Source organism: Oryzias latipes, chromosome 5 (genome assembly GCF_053564925.1).
Source record: "Oryzias latipes strain Hd-rR chromosome 5, Olatipes_Hd-rR_3.1".
In the NCBI taxonomy this organism is placed as follows: Eukaryota; Metazoa; Chordata; class Actinopteri; order Beloniformes; family Adrianichthyidae; genus Oryzias; species Oryzias latipes.
Window position 1 is genome coordinate 21,945,908 of NC_136241.1, and position 18,407 is coordinate 21,964,314.

An 18,407-nucleotide genomic window follows, 5' to 3' on the forward strand; every position below is an offset into this window, starting at 1 on the left:
TTCAGTAAAGACTGCGATTAAAACCTTTTCGGATGATGGAGGAGATAAACTGAGAAAATTACGCTGAAAATTGCATTGCTGAGTATTTCTTTATTCAAATCGTGAATTAGGAACAGAAAAAAAAATGCTGCTTGAAAACAAAAAACAACCCAACTTTTGTGTGGCGTAGAAAATATACAGGGTGTACCATAAGCTCTCAGCAACTGGGAGGGGCAGGCGGCGTAGGGTTGCTCCGTGCCAACGGTCCCGCCCACAACTCTGAGACAAATTTCTAATGAACTATTGCTGCTCTGCAGAAATTATGCCCTAGAAAATGACAGGTGTTTGGGATTCTGGCTAAAAAACAGCGTAATCATAGTTAAAAGACAAAAGGAACGTGCGTGTTCTGTTGTGTGGATGTGTTGGATTTAGTTAAACTTTGAAAGTTCTAGTTCTACCTGAAGTTTCTGGATGAAGAGCGTAGCTCTCTGATAAGAAGCTCTTTGAGGAGTCACCCCGCTGCTGGAACCATAATGGGACTCACGGGGGCTGGGAGAAGCCTATTGTGTTCTGGGGGAGGGGATATGTATGTGTGTGGTGGGGTTACCACAACTTCAACTACCCTTCTCAAACACAACTTGGTCTTTATCACTAGCTGCGTTTACATGGACAAAAGTAATCGGAAAGAACGCCTGATCGGGAGGAAAAATGCTTCGTGTAAACACGCAGTTCGGAATAGTCTGCCCTGATCGGACTCTTTCAGATCAAAATTTCATGTAAACGGTTCATTCCGATCGTGTGTCAATACTGCTCTGGTTTAACGTCATGCATAGACGATGTTTCGCTCCAGAGAAAGCTTTGGAGCTCAAACAGGACCGACCAGCTGCTCTGCGGTCGCCCGGTGCGAAGCGCCGCCCCGTCCACGCCCCGCCCTCCCCCCGCCGGTTCTTCGCCTCTCCCCTCTCTTACACCCCTCACGAGGGGGCTGCGGGAAGGAGCGTTTTGTGCCCCGTGACGTCTGGACCCTGTGCGATCCTGGCTTGGGTGCCGGTGGACCGAAAGAATTGTGTCTCTGAGCAGAGCAGCTGGATTAATAACTTTGTTTTTGAGTGGAGGATGCTTTGTTACGTGTGCGTTTTGTTGTTTAGTTATGTGTGGGAGACTTCGGACTGCAATCCGTCCCGCCGCTCTGGGTTAGGGGCTGCCGGACGCAGGAGATCCGTGTGTCTGAGCAGAGCTCGGACTTCCAGCTCACACAGCGGCTTTGGAGTGTGAGCTTTTCAAAGCAGAAATGTTGCTCAATCCTTAGAAACTGTTCAAACAATCACATGGATTTGTGCTTCCAGTCGTGTCCCGACTAAATAAAGGCTGCTGTTATTCCTACATATTAACGTGCAGCCAAGATACAGATTGCAGCATTTCCTGCATGGGTTTTGTGTTCATCAAACAAGGCTAATGTTGTTAACACGTGTTAGCCCACTCCTAACCCTGGCTTCTTCCAGCTCCGTTCCTCCACAGAAAAAGCACTGACCACACGGATTAAAAATAACATGATGAGCGAACAGGCGCTTCATAATATTCATAAAATTAATAAAAGCACGTTTAGGAGATCATTTCGTATATTGCCGAGCTGCTGCATTAATGTATGTGGCATCTCAGTTTGTTTACAATGGGACTCATTTCCTCTTCCGGTATTTTCAACACTACAGCGCGTGCCCAAATGATTTATTCGGACCCATAGTGTGACCATGAGAACGTTTGTTCTAATCGGAAAAAGTTTTTCTGATCCCATGTACACGGTTGAATTCTAATCCATGACCATTGATCCAATCAAGATATTTTGCGCATGTAACCGTGGCTAGTGAGGGTTTCACATTGATATAAAGTTCCCTGACACCATTTTCACCCCTCCCTATCAGCCAATGCATCTCAATGCATCACCCTGAAACCTCCTTCTCCCACCCCACCCCCAAACAGACCACAGCTCTGTGAGCTGAAGTTCTAATGATGGTGGCGGTCCTCACAGCTACATGAAGATGTGTTCATCACCCTCCCCGTTTCCCAGCCGTTCCTTTTATGCTATTGAAGAGAGTTGGGGGGAGGAAGCCACACACACACACACACACACACACACACAGAATGAGAGCACTGATGCGTCTTGATTGCTCCAGAAAACTTGTTGCTCCAACGCTGCTTTCTATTATCCCCTGAATACTGTAGAAGAGTGTTCGAGCTGCTGAATCACGCATTTTGCCGTCTGACGTCATGTGAAAAGATGAGGCTGACTGTCTGTGGTTAAGTGGTTACATGTGGCTGTCTGTTTTCCCAATTGTTAAGGTTTTTGTTTTTACTTCAGGAGCACAGGGTAGGAATTTATTAGCTATAATGATTAATGGTATTCCCTTAGGCAGGTTTGAAAATATTGAAATTTTGGCAAAAATATTGAATTCCCCTAATATTGTTTTTATCTCTCAGCAGTAGAGAAATCTTACACCGTGATTGTTCTAAAGAAATAGTAAATTTGTGGCACTAAGGAGCCTGTCATCTGCATATTTATTTGTTTGTTTATAATTGCATGTTATTTATTATATCACATGTTCTGGGAAACCACAGTTGGGATATTTTATATAATTACAACTGAATACTCACAGGATTTCTATTGTATATAATCTCTGGGCTCTGTGGATCTCCAAATTCATGAACCAATCTGATATCATGACTTTGTGGAAGGGAAAAAACAAACAAAAAAATAAACCTCTACAAATTTTAGTAACTGATGCTGGTTGTCCTTTGATTCCTACTGTGTTCAGGAAAAGCAGCCTCGTTTTGACTTTGTGACTTTGCCATGACATTTAACAACACCCTTGTGTCTAATTTATTTTTGTCACTTAGTTTTGTTTTAGTTTGTTGAAAGAAATCAGTTAATAACTTGGTGCCCCCCCCCCTGCTGTTAGTTAATTTGACCTAATTTAATTTGGGGGAGCAGATTAACTAGGATGAAGTGCAGATAGAAAATTTGACTTGAGTCATCACAGATGACAGTTATGACTAATATGATGACTACACAAAGCTCTTTAAAAGGTTTAAAGCCTATTGGACCATGAGGCTTTGTTTCACCAACTCCATCCATCTTCTGAACTTCTTTATTCTCATTCAGGGTGATGTGGATGTTTATGCACACAATGGACACGTTGCCAGTCCCATCAAAGGCCTACAGAGACATACTGGCATTCACACCTAATTTAGAGTCCTTGTTTGATCTACCGTATAAAGCATATTTATGGACAGTGGGAAGAAGCTAGAGTTCCTGGAGAGAGCCCACAAATGCACAAGGAGAACATGCAAACTCTACACAAAAGGTCCCAGATGAGATTTGATCAGCCTTCTTGCTGTGAGGCACAAGTGCTAACCACTACACCACTGGGCAGCTCAATCCACCAACTGAGACTTCAAATCTGTGAGGGTGGCCCAAACCGCACTGGAAACTTGGACCTCAGGGTGGTCCACTGTTGTACGCCTGTCTGTTTTAGATGATTTTGAGCTTTGGGCAGAGCCTGTGTCCGTTCTCTCTCATGCATCCTCCATCAGAGGCTCAGTCTGCACTTTCCTCCCCTGGAGTTTTGCAGACAGATCTGCGGCTTTCTGAGGGTACGATTACAAAAACTGGATGTAGTTAACAGAGAAGTTTGGAGTTCTTTCCCTTCAGTGTGACTGTTTGTTTGCCAGTTTGTCAGCTCTAGAACGGCTTTACTGGGCATACAGTACATTAAGAACTAAAAGGCATGTTTGTACAGTACTAACTGGATGAATAATCTCTGACTCACCATTGTTCTGAACCTGGGCAACTGGACGGAACAAAGTAAGAGATTTGTTGAGTTTATTCATGGGCCAATCCACCTGCCAATCAATAAACATGCCCCTGATGATGCTCAAATTTAAGGTCTAAAAAAATCCAAACACAATTTTTCATTTGTCTCCTATTCACACACTTACAGAATGACATTGAAAATAAAGCGATAACCACAAAAAAGTACCAAAGGTAATTTGGGTTTAAACTTTGACTTTTTCACATGGCAGCTTATAAGAAATTGGTCCCTTCTGAAACCTGCCTCCAGTGGTCATTTAAAGAACTGCAACACTAATTCTGATACTTCTGGGTTGGCTTTAATATTGGGAAAGGAATATGGAAACTTTATTCCAGAGGGAAGGTGTCCAATGTCCGTACTGGCCAACCCAACTACTTGTCAATGTAATTTCCTGCCTGAAATCTATTGGAAGACCCCCTACCCCCCATGTAACTGACTATCTCAACAGGGGATAGCATTCGTCTACTTACAGAGTTTTAAAATACAAACCTTAAAAGTTAAGTTTGGTTTCCTTGAAGGAATGGCTTACTCTGACATGAATGAGATGAAAAGACTTTTATAGTTCAATGCCTTAGAAATGTCTGCTGCTCTTCCTGAATATTTCTCCTTTTCTAATCTCTGCTAAACAACAAACATTTATCCTCTTAGTTGTGTTTACGTGCATTTAAGTAACATGAGAAATCAGCTTACAAGTAACCACTTCCACGTTCTCACGTGTTTATTGTGATTCCTCCGTTGTGCTGGTGTAATCTTGAAGAAATCTGATTTCCCTGTGGAAAGCTAAATAGGAATTAGGAATAAGGACCCTAACTCCAGCTTGGTTACACAAGCCTGGTTTTCCGGTTTAGAAGGAACTTTAAGAAAGCGGCTACCTGAGAAAATCAGTGTAACATAGTTATTTAAGCACATGTAAACACACCCAGTAATTAAGGTGCGCATGAATCCCTGTTATTATGTTTCTGTGATAATGTCAGGTGTCGTTACTCTCAGCTGTTTTTGCCTCGACTGTCCAGCTCTGATCCCACAATGACTACATTCTTAAATAAATGTTAAAGTCCTGGAGCCTCAGCACTGAAGCTCCGATGCCTCAGGTTTTTACCTCTAAACGTAGAGTCCAGCTCTTCTCACCCTGATGTTTTATGAAGAAACGTGATGGAAAAGCTGCTTTCTCCACCCAGAGCACAAAGCAGCTTTTTATTCAGCGCTGCTGTTTTCCACACACGGCTCAGAGATGAGCAGCACTAACATTTACCCTGCGCTGGCTCTGCCCGCCTCCTGTTATTGGCGGGGAAGCCACAGAAAGGAACCTTTATTTGTGCGTGTGTGCTGGCATGACCCAGCCCTCCACAAGAATATGCTTTGGCTGTTCCACCAAATCTCCTCTTCTACTACTACAGCAGCAGCAGAGCTGGTTTTTTGCCTCGGTTGGAACAGCTGATGGCTTCTCAGAAATAGTTATAAGTTATGACGGAAAGAGGATTATGAAGGTCTGCTGCGGCATGGATACAGACTGTGCTGCTTTAACCCTCGAGGGCTAGATAATCCTGATTTGTTGCGCTACTGTTGTTGTTTACAAACAATCAGCAAGTTTACCGTCGTTGAGATGTCAAAGTCCTCTACAGGCAGTTGGGCTGATGCATTCATGGTCATTGTGGCTGTAGAATCTAACCAGAACTTTATTTGAGACTTTTCTGCAAACATGTTTATATCTGCAGACACCAATTTAGCAGTTTTAGGACCCACCATTTCTGATGATAAAGAATCGATCATTCAAATATTTTTCCTCTTCAGTTGTTTGCCTGACTTGACTCCGCCTCCTCAGAAGGACTTGAAGTAGTATTATTGACTGTATGTGAGAATTGGACTGGATGACCCCTCACCCCTCGTGTTGGAAATAGGAAGTACGTTATTCAAGTCATAAATTAACCAATCAGTTGCCTCAATAACAGCATCACGTCAAACTTTTAAAACGCTTGATTGACAGATTCTCCCGAGCCCACTTTCAAGTGGTAGGGGTGTGGACTTCCAACTACCTCCTTCCTGATGGGTGAGAATGGTTGCCATAGAAATGTTGACTCAGACCAATTCTGACCAACAACTGCTAATTGACGTCGTCTGGCTCTGTATTGCGAAAAAATAGCGACTGAATTGACTTCCTTTTGTCCGTTCAGTTTGTATGGGTCCAGTTCTCATATACAGTCAGTGAGTTGTATGCATGATGAGGACAAATGGGTTTGTGGCCCTGGAGTGACAACTTTTTTCAAGGGTTGTTAAGATGTTGTGGGTCATGAAGGGACCCCCCACCACCACCACCAAAAACACGGCACCCCTTTTTAACCACTTTTTAAAGAGCACCCTGGATAATGAGTACAGACCAAGCACACATGATCTAAGCCAGCTTTATGCACACAAAGAACAATGAATATGTAGGTAGAAAATGGCAGCTTTAAACTCACAAAGAACATTTCTCACTTGAAAACCAAATACTGTGTCAAGATAAAGAGCCAAAATGTACTAAAACCCAGTTCTGGTTTCTGCCTTTGTTAATCATATTTCATTCGTTGAGAAGCAACTGTTCAGGAGTTCCTGGAGGATCAGAGAAAGTTCTGTCATTCAGATGACTGAATCTTGTTTTAACTCGTGTTTTCTGGTTTAACCCCTGCAGGAGCATCTTCCTCTCACAGTTTGTGTTCCCGTGTGTGCTTATTTTTCTCGAGGCCTCGTCGTGTCTGCCCCATCTGCTTTCAGCTCTGGTCCTGCTGAGAGTTAAACAGTCTGGAAACCTGTTAATTCTTCACTGCAGAGTTAAACTTTGACCAAAGATGAGGGCTTCAGGATGTCTCGTGTATTTTTAAAGTCTTAAATTTTCCAACCAGGTAGAGTAATTGGTCATGAAGCTTTTGTCTGCAGATCTGCAACTTACTCTTTATGAACCGTCTGACTTTACTTTTCATTTCTCTTTTTTTCTTGCCCTTAAAACCATAAAGATCAACTAAACGTCTTTATCCAAACTAAATTTCTTGTATCGTCGGACGCTGTTACAGGAAAATGTTTCAGCATTAAGCAAGGTTTTTGTCCAATAGGTCCCTAACAGCTCCTGGGGTTTTAGCAGAAAACATTTATTCTTTCTTTTTCTGCAACGTTACACTGTTTCAAGCTCCAGAAGCTGAGTTGTTGGAAAGGAGAGGTCTGTCTGTAGCTGTGAGGTTGCTGCTCTTTAATCTACAGCAGTTAAAACCTATAGTTTGTTTCATGTGAATCAAATTTTATCTTGTCAAATGAGGTGAACTCAAACCCGTTTCTGGTTCATCATTCTATTAGGACTAGTTTTCCGTGAGCTGCTGTTTGTGAAAGACTTATTGAAACCTTTTAACATCAAACTTTGGTTCAGTGTTTTTATTCATTGTGATTTTAAGACAGCTGTAGTCTTTTCAGAGCAAGACTATGATGGCAGGAAACGCCCTCGCTTGACCAAAGCCACAGACTTCTCAGAAGGGAACCAGCAGATCCAAGCTGGGCTCATAAAGTTACCATACTTCCTTCGCATCTACAGCTAGAAGCAGCAGTCCTCTGACCTCTGAGACATTTCCAGAACACTGACCCACTGTGAACGGGATCAGGGACTCATCGGGAATTTACTGTCCTAATTTTCTGGAACACTGTTGTCTGGAAAGGAATGCAATAGACCGAATCCTCGCTTTTGTCTTTACTTTCCTTGACTTTACTCGGCTTCATCCGCCGGTCAGGAATCTGTGCTTGCAGAAGGCCGGCAGTGGTTGAAAGTTTCTCTATAAATAACTTCTTGTCAGGAAGCCAACAGGGCTTATCCAGCTCCAGTAGGCAAACTAATGAAATGACTAAAGGGTTGCACAGTTTCACAGTCAGTTGTGCTGCTACACATGACCGAGAAAATAAGAAAAAATCTGAGAGTGAAGCCCAGACATGTGCAGAAAGAAACAAGAGCATAACCTGAGGTGTGGGAGTGAGCTTCAGGTGGGTTGGGATATGTGATAACTGTGAGACTCATAAAACCACCATCATATTCTGGACATGGTTCTGTTTGAACCACAATGTCAGTCATCTTACTCTTTAATGGTCTCTCAGGCTGCTTTCTTTCTGGGACTGGAATAGGTGGGAATGGGGATGAATGTCCTCCCATTAATCTGGTTCGGTTTGCTTTCACTCACGGTGCTCAGGACAGAACCAAAGGCTGAAGCAGACTTTAGCGCTTGGAAATCCCCCAATTCCAACAGCTGCTCATTTTGGGATGCCATTGTCCAAAACGAGCTCTGACTGTGGCAGGGAGAAAAGAACAAAGAAAAGACCAGGCTGGTACCATTATTGACTGTTAGGCCGAATCCAAATTCTTCCCCCACCCCTACAGCTTCTCCCTACCCCTACATTCATCCCTCCAAACGGAAAGTTATGGAAAAAAGCGTCTTCCAATTTGGAGGTGACTCCCACTCGATGGCGTCATCAATAGCCGCCGGTCATTAACATTAGCGAGTAGCTGCCAGGGCTCGGAAAATGCACAACAACATTAGTTTTATAACTTTTAAAAGTCATGCTAAAATGAAAAGTTATTACCAACATTTAAATGTGAACTTCTGTGCTTCAGAGCACACCCACATGAAGAAATGCGTTTCTCCTCCACGGCACAACGCAATGCGGATTTCCCCTAAAAAAAAAAATAGAAAAAACTATTTTGTACACCCCTACCCCTACAAATGCTGAAGGGTTAGGGGAAGAATTCGGATTCTTCCTTATATATTAAAAAGAGCTGTAAATAATAATAATGGATTGGATTTATTTGCGCTTCTCAAGTCACTCAAAGCGCTTACAGTGTGTCCATTATTCATTCACTCCTCATTCATTCTTGGTGATGGTAACTACTGTTGGAGCCACAGCTGCCCTGGGGCAGACTGACAGAGGCGTGGCTGCCAGTTTGAGCCTACGGCCCCTCTGACCATCACCGGGATCATTCATACACATCCACACACCAGTGGATCCTCACTGGAGGCAGGGAGGGTGAAGTGTCTTGCCCAAGAACACAAGGACAGTTGGCTGGTGGAAGTTGGGATCGAACCGCCGACCCTTTGATCATTGGACGACCCGCTCAACCGCCTGAGCCACTGCCGCCCACAAGATACATAGTCGAAATAAAATAAACTACATTGAATTAACAACTGACAGCTTTTAACAGCTTTTAGAAAAAATCTTTTAGAAAAGATTGACTGGAGTGGGTCTTAAAACAAAAAGGTGTCCCAGAAGTTTTAATATCCACCTACAGGGGGCGCACCGTCCTGAAGAAACACAGAGAAGCTCACAGATTCCTGTGTAAAGCATTAGTACGTTCTGGCACAAGTGTTGCAGCTGTGGGTGTGTGGTTCCTTACCCAGGTAAATCATACATACATCCCATTTACCATTAAACATGTTTGCTTTCATGACTACTCCTGCCAGCAACCTGTTCATAGTGTACCCTGCTTTCATCCTGATGTATTCACCTAGCACGGGACTAAGAGGAAATAGGAGGTGGATGGATGATTCCAGCTTCTTTAGAGTCACACTATGGACTGCTGTTTTCTCGTAATGTAGTGATCTCATGTTCTTTCCTCCTCTTGGTTCTCTTCCTCTTTGATCTGTGGAAAGTCTGTTTGTAAACCACATCAGACTTCATCTGCAAGTGAAGGAAGATCCCTGTTTTTTAAGAGAAATGGAATTCTCTTGTCTTTTCCAAACCATAGTTCATAAAAGGATTATGAGAGGACAAAAACTCTGGATAGAACTTCAGGGTTCAAGTCTCTGCTCGCGGTCCCCTGTGTCGGAAAACTTATCGAGTGGATGTTAATCCAGGTGGACATGGCGTATTTTCACTTTCCTGCATTCCTGAATGGGTTTTGTTCACTGGAAAACCAGGTGGACCCCCATGAGATCATGAGTTTTTGGAAAAAGAGGCACCAGATTTACACATGAAGATTTAATCAGTCAATCAGCCAACAAAAACAAACACAGCGGTTTGATTGAAGATCCTGCAACAGCTGGCAGGAAGAATTTGTGAAAATGTTAAGTTTGTGCTTGAATGGGATCAGTCTCCATTGAAGGTCCAAACACCTAGAGGGCGTGTTCTGGTTGCCATTGTTAATCACCTTTCTTTTTACCACGCTTCCTCTTGTGTTTCATCAGCCACGATGAAAGACGCCACATACAGAACAGCGCGTCTTTCGTGTGTTCCTGGGTTTAGAGTGACCCTGAGAATCTGCGGTGAATGTTTGAGCCGCCCTCCGTTATGAGGTGGTGCTGATGGTTTCCACCGCTCCTGTCGGACAGCAGGGACGGCAGAAGCTGCAGCAGGATGCTGATGTTTGTGTAAATGAAGAGAGCGCTTCAGTTTCCAGAGCGCTACATGAACACTGTTTGTTGATGTGAAGCCGATGAATGATTACAGATGTCTGTGTTTGTTCAAGACTGCCCCCTATCCTGCTGTGTGTCTGTGTGTGTCTGCTGCCAATTTAGAGATTTTTTTTATTTTTGTGTAAACATGACTACTTCTCATCATAGTTGTGTGTTTTCTTTCATTCATGTAACTAATTAGAAACCCGTTTCATTTCTCCTCCTCCTTGTTCTGGCAAATGAGTGGCTGCTGAATGAGCTATTATGTGTAGGCACTGTAATTAAGGCCTGCTTCATCCTCCTCTTCCTCACTCCCTCTTTCTTTCCGGTTTATTTTCATTGGTCACATTCCATCAGAGCACAGATGAGACCTGCCAGCACTTGTTGCTGTCGCTTTCCCTCCTTTTCCGACTCCCTCCCCCCGTGTTCGGTCTGTTCTTCCACATAGATATGTTTTCCTCTCTGGAATCTGGAGCTACTGAATTGAAGATTAACTGAATTAAAAAGAAAGAGTGGACTCAGTGAAGTGGATAAATGCTCTTTGGAATGCTGTTGTATGTCTGGTTTAGCACTAAAGGATAACAGTCTTAAAATATCTCAAATGACATGGGCACAGCAATGAAAAAAACCCATATCCTTCTGTTTATTCTTTATTTCATTTTAGTAAAACTCAAATTTTGACAATATTGTTTTCTCAATGGGCAGTTGTTGGTTAGACCTGTGTGTAGACTTAACAAAGCTCTCCGCCCAATTGCCCATCTTGGAACATCGAGAAGGAGGGTCTAAGGTCAGGGATTCATTATCCTGAATTTTTTTTACCATCTTAATCCCAGAACTGCTCCAGGTGAAATGTCAGTTACAGAGACTTCTTCATGTTGCCCACCTTGTCAAGGCCTTGTTCAAGTAAGGTTTAATATGGATTTGTATTTATTTAGAGATGTCTGCATGAAAGCATGTGCCACACAGTTTATATTTGGTTGTACGCTTTGTTGTACTACGCAGTTTGAAGAATAATTTGTTTAATAATATTTGTTTTTTTCATAGAACACCATTAAAACATTGAGAACTCAAGCCAGGCCCACGTCATCTTTCAGAGCAAAAATATTTTTATATTTTGTTCTTAAATAACTCCTGATTCATTGTGTATTTACTTTTAAAACAGGAACATTTTCTCTGCTAAAGTTTCTTAACAGCTATAATTCAACCTTAATCTCCTTTTTAAAGGTTTCCTCAGATCAGAAACATCTTTAGCAAGTTGCCAACTTTATTTGAGTGAACAGATGTTTGTGACTGGTTTCAACTTAGACTTTGTGATGAAGATGAAGACGTCAAAGTGGATGCTAACAACCAGATGCTAACTTTAGCTGTGACCAACTTGTAAGGTGTGATGGATAAATAAAGCAAAATGAAATGACAACCGTCGTAAAACTGGTATTTTCTAAATATAATCATGAATCCACCGTGTCTGCGACTTTCTTATCTGCGTGTGTGAAACATTTGAGAATCAGTCGCCGCATATCAGGCAGAGCGGCTTCTGGTATGTGAGAACAACTGTCTCAATAAATTCATATGATGAGTAAAACACAGCTTTATTTCTCTTTGAAGTTGAAGTCCCTTATTCGGCTTCCTCACTGGCTCTTTTCTTCCTGCAGAAACTTTCCAAATACGTTTTTTCGTTTGTTTTTATTAGCCTTTTTGCTTTGGGCTACTAACTTAGCAATCCGAACAGCTACTTAAAGTCACATGATGCGTCAAAACAGACGGGTGTGGAGAATAGAATCCAGTAGTTTTCCAAAATAAAACTTCCTTCAGTATCAGAAAATAAACTAAACTGAAATAATCAAAGTTAGCGTATGCATTGCTTTTCTGTCTGCGGCCTTACCAAGTGGCTCATGGACTGGCACCAGTCCACAGCCTGGGGGTTAGGGTCCACTGCCTTAGAAGATATAACATTTTAGTGAAGCTAAAACACTCTACTTCCAGCGTGAAGCTGATGATATTCCACCCTACCTTTCATGTGGATTTGAATTCATTTATTTGGAGACGGCACACATGTAGTACACTTCAACTTCGGAAGTGTCAACCAAAGTATCAGCCACTCATTTTGAGGTATTACAGGATTGTGGTTTGTCAATTAATTGTTGAGCAGCAACAAAGTTTAAACAACTTACCTGTGTATTTGACCAAAGTTGACATTTGTGTTGTGTTTGCGTTCAGCATGGCATGGCATTTTCATCAACTGCTGTGACTTTAGCACAAATTCTTCTCTGGTGATATGTCTAGTGAGACAGAGCTTCAGTCCATCAACAGATGTTTTGGATTGATTGGATATACCTTCTTCCTGATACAGGGGTGCTTCTCCTGTTTCTTTAAAGTAGGATGGCTGCTGATAAACCAGTATTCTGAGGACCCCTCTTGTTAAAGTGCTAAAGAGGAAACCAGTGTTTTCTGTGTTTTTCCAAGCAGGTCAATGTTGCAGGAATTATGAAAATTAGCCCTTTGGATCTTGTAGAATACAATATATATTTTTTAATACAGCCTCCCATGTTGGCAGTTTCCCATTAGTTGCCATCTTTTGGCTTTAAAGGCAGACAGCTCCTTCTTCATATTTATCAGCTCTTACTTCAGGACCTCATTCTTGTTGCATGGGGTCAACAAGTGTCTTTTTCCAACTAAAAAAAAACAAACTACCGGATATTTCTGTCTGGAGTCAGCCAGTGATCTCCTCCAGTGGTGACTCAGCCGTCTCATCATTTTAAAGTTTTGGAGTTTTAAGTTTCCAGATGACAGCTATATGATGCTTTTACATTGTAATGTATCACAAATGTTTCCTAAACATGATCAAACATGAAACGTATTTACAGCCTAACAAATTCTGACAGAGCTCTGTCATGCCCATATTCCCCCTCTACCTTTACGGATGTCCTCTCAGCCAGTGCTGAATGAGAGGCTTCTTTTCCTGTTCATCTATCTGAATGAATTGAATTCTGATTGGATTATATGCTGCATAAATGGAGGATTTTTTTTTAGTCCAGTTCACAGTTCCTGAGACTCTTTAGCAAAGACTTTGTTAGAATGCCGTCAGTTAATTTGGAATTTGTTGAGTGGTGGCAGAGTTTTCAATTGGCCCTTGGACCAAATGTTCTTAACTGAAATTTTTAAAAAGAAGGACAGTAGTTAGTTAATTTCCTTTAATTTTTGCATAAACACGCTACAGATATTTGTCCGGGTCTGGAAAGTGTAGTTTTATCTGCAGTGTTATCTGTGTGAGCATCATCAGAGATTCATGGCTCCTGTTGCTGTTATCCTCCAGAACTGCTGCCATCCTTTTTATTAGGGTGCTGTTCAGCAGATAATAGACTCTGAATCCCCTGCAGGCTTATGTTTTTAGTGCGGCTCTATAATTTTAAAACTGGAAAAAAGGGTTTGATCTTTAAGTTTGAAGCTTACTTTTTAAATGTGCTTTTCTACTCTCACAGTAGATGAGTTGGTTAATCTGTTCCAGGGCTGGGATGCTTAAATGCAGAGGATGAAGAGATGTTTGAAGACGCTTCTGAGAGATTAAGTGCAGGATTTGCCGAATATAGTAAAGGAATTAAAGTTTGGCGGTTGAAAAGTAAAAGCAATGTAAAGCCAGAAAAATGAGAGTAAACACAAATGGGAACTACTGCTAGACGTTTTTATTTTGTTAGACCAACAAAACAAATCTGAGATTTGAGAGAAATTGGAGATGTTGGTAATGGAATTTGAACCAGCAACAGACCAATTAGCAGATGGTTCCTCAACTATTGATCAACCAGTGTGTGAGCCTTTGCCCCTGAGCTTCAAGTTCAGCGGTTTGTTGGAGTCTTTCTGGGTTTTTGTGTTCAGTACAGTTCCTGTTTAGGGGGTGTCCTTTGGTATCATTACTGTTAGATTTGAACTTGAGTCACATCAAACTTGCAGGCATGTTTTAGGCTGGTGGTAATGTGCACTTTTTCTGCATTTAATGCTTTAAATTCTACATTTTCCAAGAACAAATAGTAATATTTATTTCTTTATTCTGCAGGTTGTGTCTCAAAGGATGTGCTTTTAAACCTGCGCTGCCGGGGGGGTCAAGAGGTGACATACCTCTGTGAAGCTCCACTGGAAACAAATGGTGAGGACACATTCTCCTTGAGGCTTATTAAATGATCAACTGCCACTTTGTGCGCCACCTACATACCTGTTAAAGTCAGCACTATAGAAATAGTTTTGTTGATGCTTCCAGTTTCCAATTAATTTGGTTCTGCTTTTACCATATCTGGGGAAAATTTACCGGTAAATCAAATTTAATTTACGACAGTTCAATTATTTATTAAAATCAATGGATTGATTTTCTTTTTACACAATTATTATCTTATTTGGGTTGACCTTTATTGCCAAACGTCATGCCTACGTTTAATATTCAATGAAGATTCTAGGGCCACACGGTGGAACGGTGGTTAGCCCCCTGGCTCAAATCCCAACTGGGACCTCTCTTTGTGGACTTAATGTTCTCCCCGAGCATGCGTGGGTGTTCTCCCGGCTCTCCGGCTTCTTCCCACAGTCCATAAACATGCTTCGTAGGTTGAGTGATGACTGCAAATGGTCACTAGGTGTGACTGAGAGTGTGTATAGGTGTGTGATTGTGTTGCCCTGTCCAGAGTGTACCCTTATCATTTATTTTAATTGAGCTAATTTTCATATCTGTGAAATACTGTTTTAATTTTTGTATTAAAAAGTAACACAGGCAGATTTTCATCATGGAAAAACAAAAAATGGCTCTCATTGGGAATAGGTCCTCTGTGTCTGATCATTATTTTTTAATCGAACCACACTTCTTGCAAATGTCGTGAAAAACCTTTTCAGTTTTGTCAATGAAAGATCTTAGAACTTTGAGAAATGATATCCGTAGGACTTAAATACTTGGTGTACTTTCCTCAATCTCAACTGAAATCTGAGCCAGAAGCTTTCAGTACAGGAAATGAAAGGGAAACCCGTGACACTGCAGTTTATGACTGTTTTCTCTTTCTCAGCTTTGCTGCCATGCCTCCAGGGCCAGAGCAACGTCTCTCTGTTCTCATGGTCCAAGTGCAGCTTTGTCTCCTGCTCATCGCCATTGGCTGGCCCTGCAATGGCGGCGTTGTCCATGGGTCAGGCTCATCGGAACCATATCCCACCTTTAAGTGGAACAACACACTTTTTGAGCACCTGGCCCTGCACCCTGATCCCACCATGGGTTGGATCTACATTGGAGCCAGAGATCATCTGTTCCAGTTGGACCAGTTCCTCCAGCTGCATGTCCAAGACAAAACTGGACCCATGATAGACAGCCGAGAGTGTTTGCCCCCTGTGACGGAAACCAACTGCCCCCAGGCAAAGGAAACCAGCAACCATAATAAGCTCCTGCTTGTAGATCCCTACTCCATGGAGCTAATTACCTGTGGCAGTGTCAACCAGGGAATCTGCCAGAAACGGAATCTGGATTCTGTGAATAAAGTTCTTTTTTCTACAGAAAGGCCAGTGGATACTCAGTATGTGGCGGCCAACCACCCTAATGTCAGTACTGTTGGGCTGGTGGTTCGCTCTCGTCCTGACAGGCAGGCGGTGCTGTTTGTTGGACGCGGTTACACCAGCAGTCATCCACCCATTTCCACTCGAAACCTGGCCCAGGAACCCATCTTCTCCTACGAGGAGACCGCGAAGCTAGCTGTGGCAGGACGACTCTCGGAATACGATCATCATTTTGTGGCCTCGTTTGCCCACCATCAGCATATCTACTTCCTCTTCTACAGGCGGGACCTGAAGTCTCAGTCGCGAGAATACCGCACCTACATCTCACGCATTTGTCTGGATGACCAGGCCTATTACTCCTACGTGGAAGTACCGCTGACTTGTCGCTCAAGGACAGGCAAAATGTACAACCTTTTACAAGCTGTGCAGCTCGGTCTCTCCAGTGATGGGAGCCAAGGTTCCGGGTCAGAGATTCTTCTAGGCGTCTTCTCCACTCCCACGTCCTCAGCCTCGCCCAACGAGGATTCAGCCCTCTGCATGTTTCATCTTGAAGATGTGGACCAACGTATTGACTCCACCAGAGATCTGTGCTATACAAAGATGGGGAGAGAGGAAGGAGACGAGGCGGCCTACATAGAGTATGAGGTCAAATCCAACTGTGCCAACCTTCCAGAGGTGAGACACACACAGACCTACCTCTTCTGCAAATACAGCACAAGCTATAAACATCCATCTTCACATCCACATTCTGGGCATTTATTCAACTTAATGTATGACTTGCTTGCTCAGATGATTCCAGTAGGTGTTTATCGACCTGTCTGAAGCTGTTACGTTCCATAGACCTTTTGTTTTTGTTGCTTAAAATAAAAAATACTAGTAATGAAAAGTTTCTCTGTTAAAAGGCTTTTTCATTTGTTCGTTTTAAAAGCCAAAAGAATAATAAATATCTAGATTGGATCCATTTAGGCTAAATAATTGGACTGTGTAGTCTCGCAACAAAGTTACTTGAACGTATGGATTTGTGGACCTTGTATCGAGATCGATATCGAATCATAATAGGGAAAGATGCACAGCCTGCAGGTCCAAACTGTATTTGGACCTGAACACTTTCATAAAAACGGATTTTTTTATTAGGAACACAACATCAGGCAGGAAACATCTTTTAATGCTTCACAGCTCTCTCTGCAGGACTCAACTGACTTGAAGTCCCTGGAACAACACATGACAATACCCCTTTGTGTTACTATTGTAACACAGCAAACAGTGAATCTTTATGCAGAACTGAGACAGTTCTAACCTTTCAGACACATCACAACCATCAAGCTTGATTTAGAAAGAGGCGTGAAGTTTGGGCTGTTTTGTTTTTTTACCTTGGAAACCACCTGAAACTAAGACTGAGACGTCGTGATGTTTAAATAAAGATTTGTGTCAACTAACAGTTTAGTTTCTGCATCTCTGATGTCTAAAATCTGGTTTAAATTAAACAGGATTGTACCAGTTTTTAAAATGTATCCACATTTTAGTTTCAGGAAAAGATATGGTTAGAAAATTGTTTGGTTTTGAGTGCACCCAAACGTTCAGTAAGATGTCTCCTATCCGAACTCGAACCTGGACCTTGTCAGACTCTTGAGGTCTCTATAGAATGAGTCAAGTTAACCAAAAGTCTTAAGAGAATTCCTCCTGGAATACACTTCAGAGAGGGAAACCACTCAGTGGCATTCTTAGGAGCTGCTCCTCTCAGTGTTTCTAATTACATGTTTGTGTGGCTGTGGCTAAAAGAAGTGACTGCACACAGGAATATTGAGAACCCTCCTGTAGCAGCTTCTCTGAATATACGTATAATCTTCATTTGTTCTTCATTTTTCTAAGAGGTCACAGAAAATGTGAATCTTGAGCTTGTTAGGAGCATCTTTGTGGATTGCAACAGATAACAATTATATTTACAGAGATTTTGTTCTTTAGAGAGGAATATGACATTAGCTTAGTGTGATGGATTTAGAGATGATGATAACAAAGACCTTTCAATGACAGTTGGAAACTCTACAGACAAAAGAAGGTAAAGAGAAAGTGGTTGGTGGGTCTTCACAGATGTCCCTTAAGTACTTTTGAAGATGAAGGTAGAGAATGGAGATGACAGCAGAGAACACAAACACACAACAGTGCAGTTAGACATAGAGATGTATTTTCTTTTTAGTAAAATGTGCTGGGATCCCTGAAGATAGTCGTTTGTGATCAGACTTTTCTAAGACTCTGGCTGTTCCAGAGATCCCACAGCTCATCCAAGTCTTCTGTAGCTCCAGGTTCATGAGCAAAATGGATTACCTAACATTGGTGTATACAGCTGAATACTCATAGCTGTCATTACAGTGTAGACACTGACTGGACGTCCTTGACCTTCATGTTTTTTGGTGCTATTTTTAGCATCAGGTCATCTCTTCTGTATCAAAATAATTGCTCACACTCCAGATTTTTCCGTGAGACGTCAACTGAGTGTGGTAGACGGGTCTGAACCGTCCGTTAAAACATCTCCTCTGTTTGCTTAAGATTTTTTTTAGCAGCATCTGAACTTAAAACACATAATATTGTCCTTTTCTTCAGAACAGCACAAATGCTTTTAGAACCCACACTCCATTATAGCCATTTAACATTTTGAAAG

The 18,407-nt window shown here is 42.1% G+C and overlaps 1 protein-coding gene across 4 annotated transcripts in view; it reads left to right on the forward strand.

Moving 5' to 3' along the window:
• Positions 1 to 18,407, forward strand: part of plxnb1b (plexin b1b) — a 64,638-nt gene that overhangs the window by 19,122 nt on the left and 27,109 nt on the right. For all 4 annotated transcript variants that reach the window (XM_011475201.4, XM_078947483.1, XM_011475203.4 and 1 more), the window contains exons 2-3: positions 14,286 to 14,375; positions 15,274 to 16,426. In XM_011475201.4, coding sequence (XP_011473503.1) covers positions 15,284 to 16,426 — 1,143 coding nt within the window. In that variant the 5' untranslated portion in view covers positions 14,286 to 14,375; positions 15,274 to 15,283. The remainder of the gene's footprint in view (positions 1 to 14,285; positions 14,376 to 15,273; positions 16,427 to 18,407) is intronic.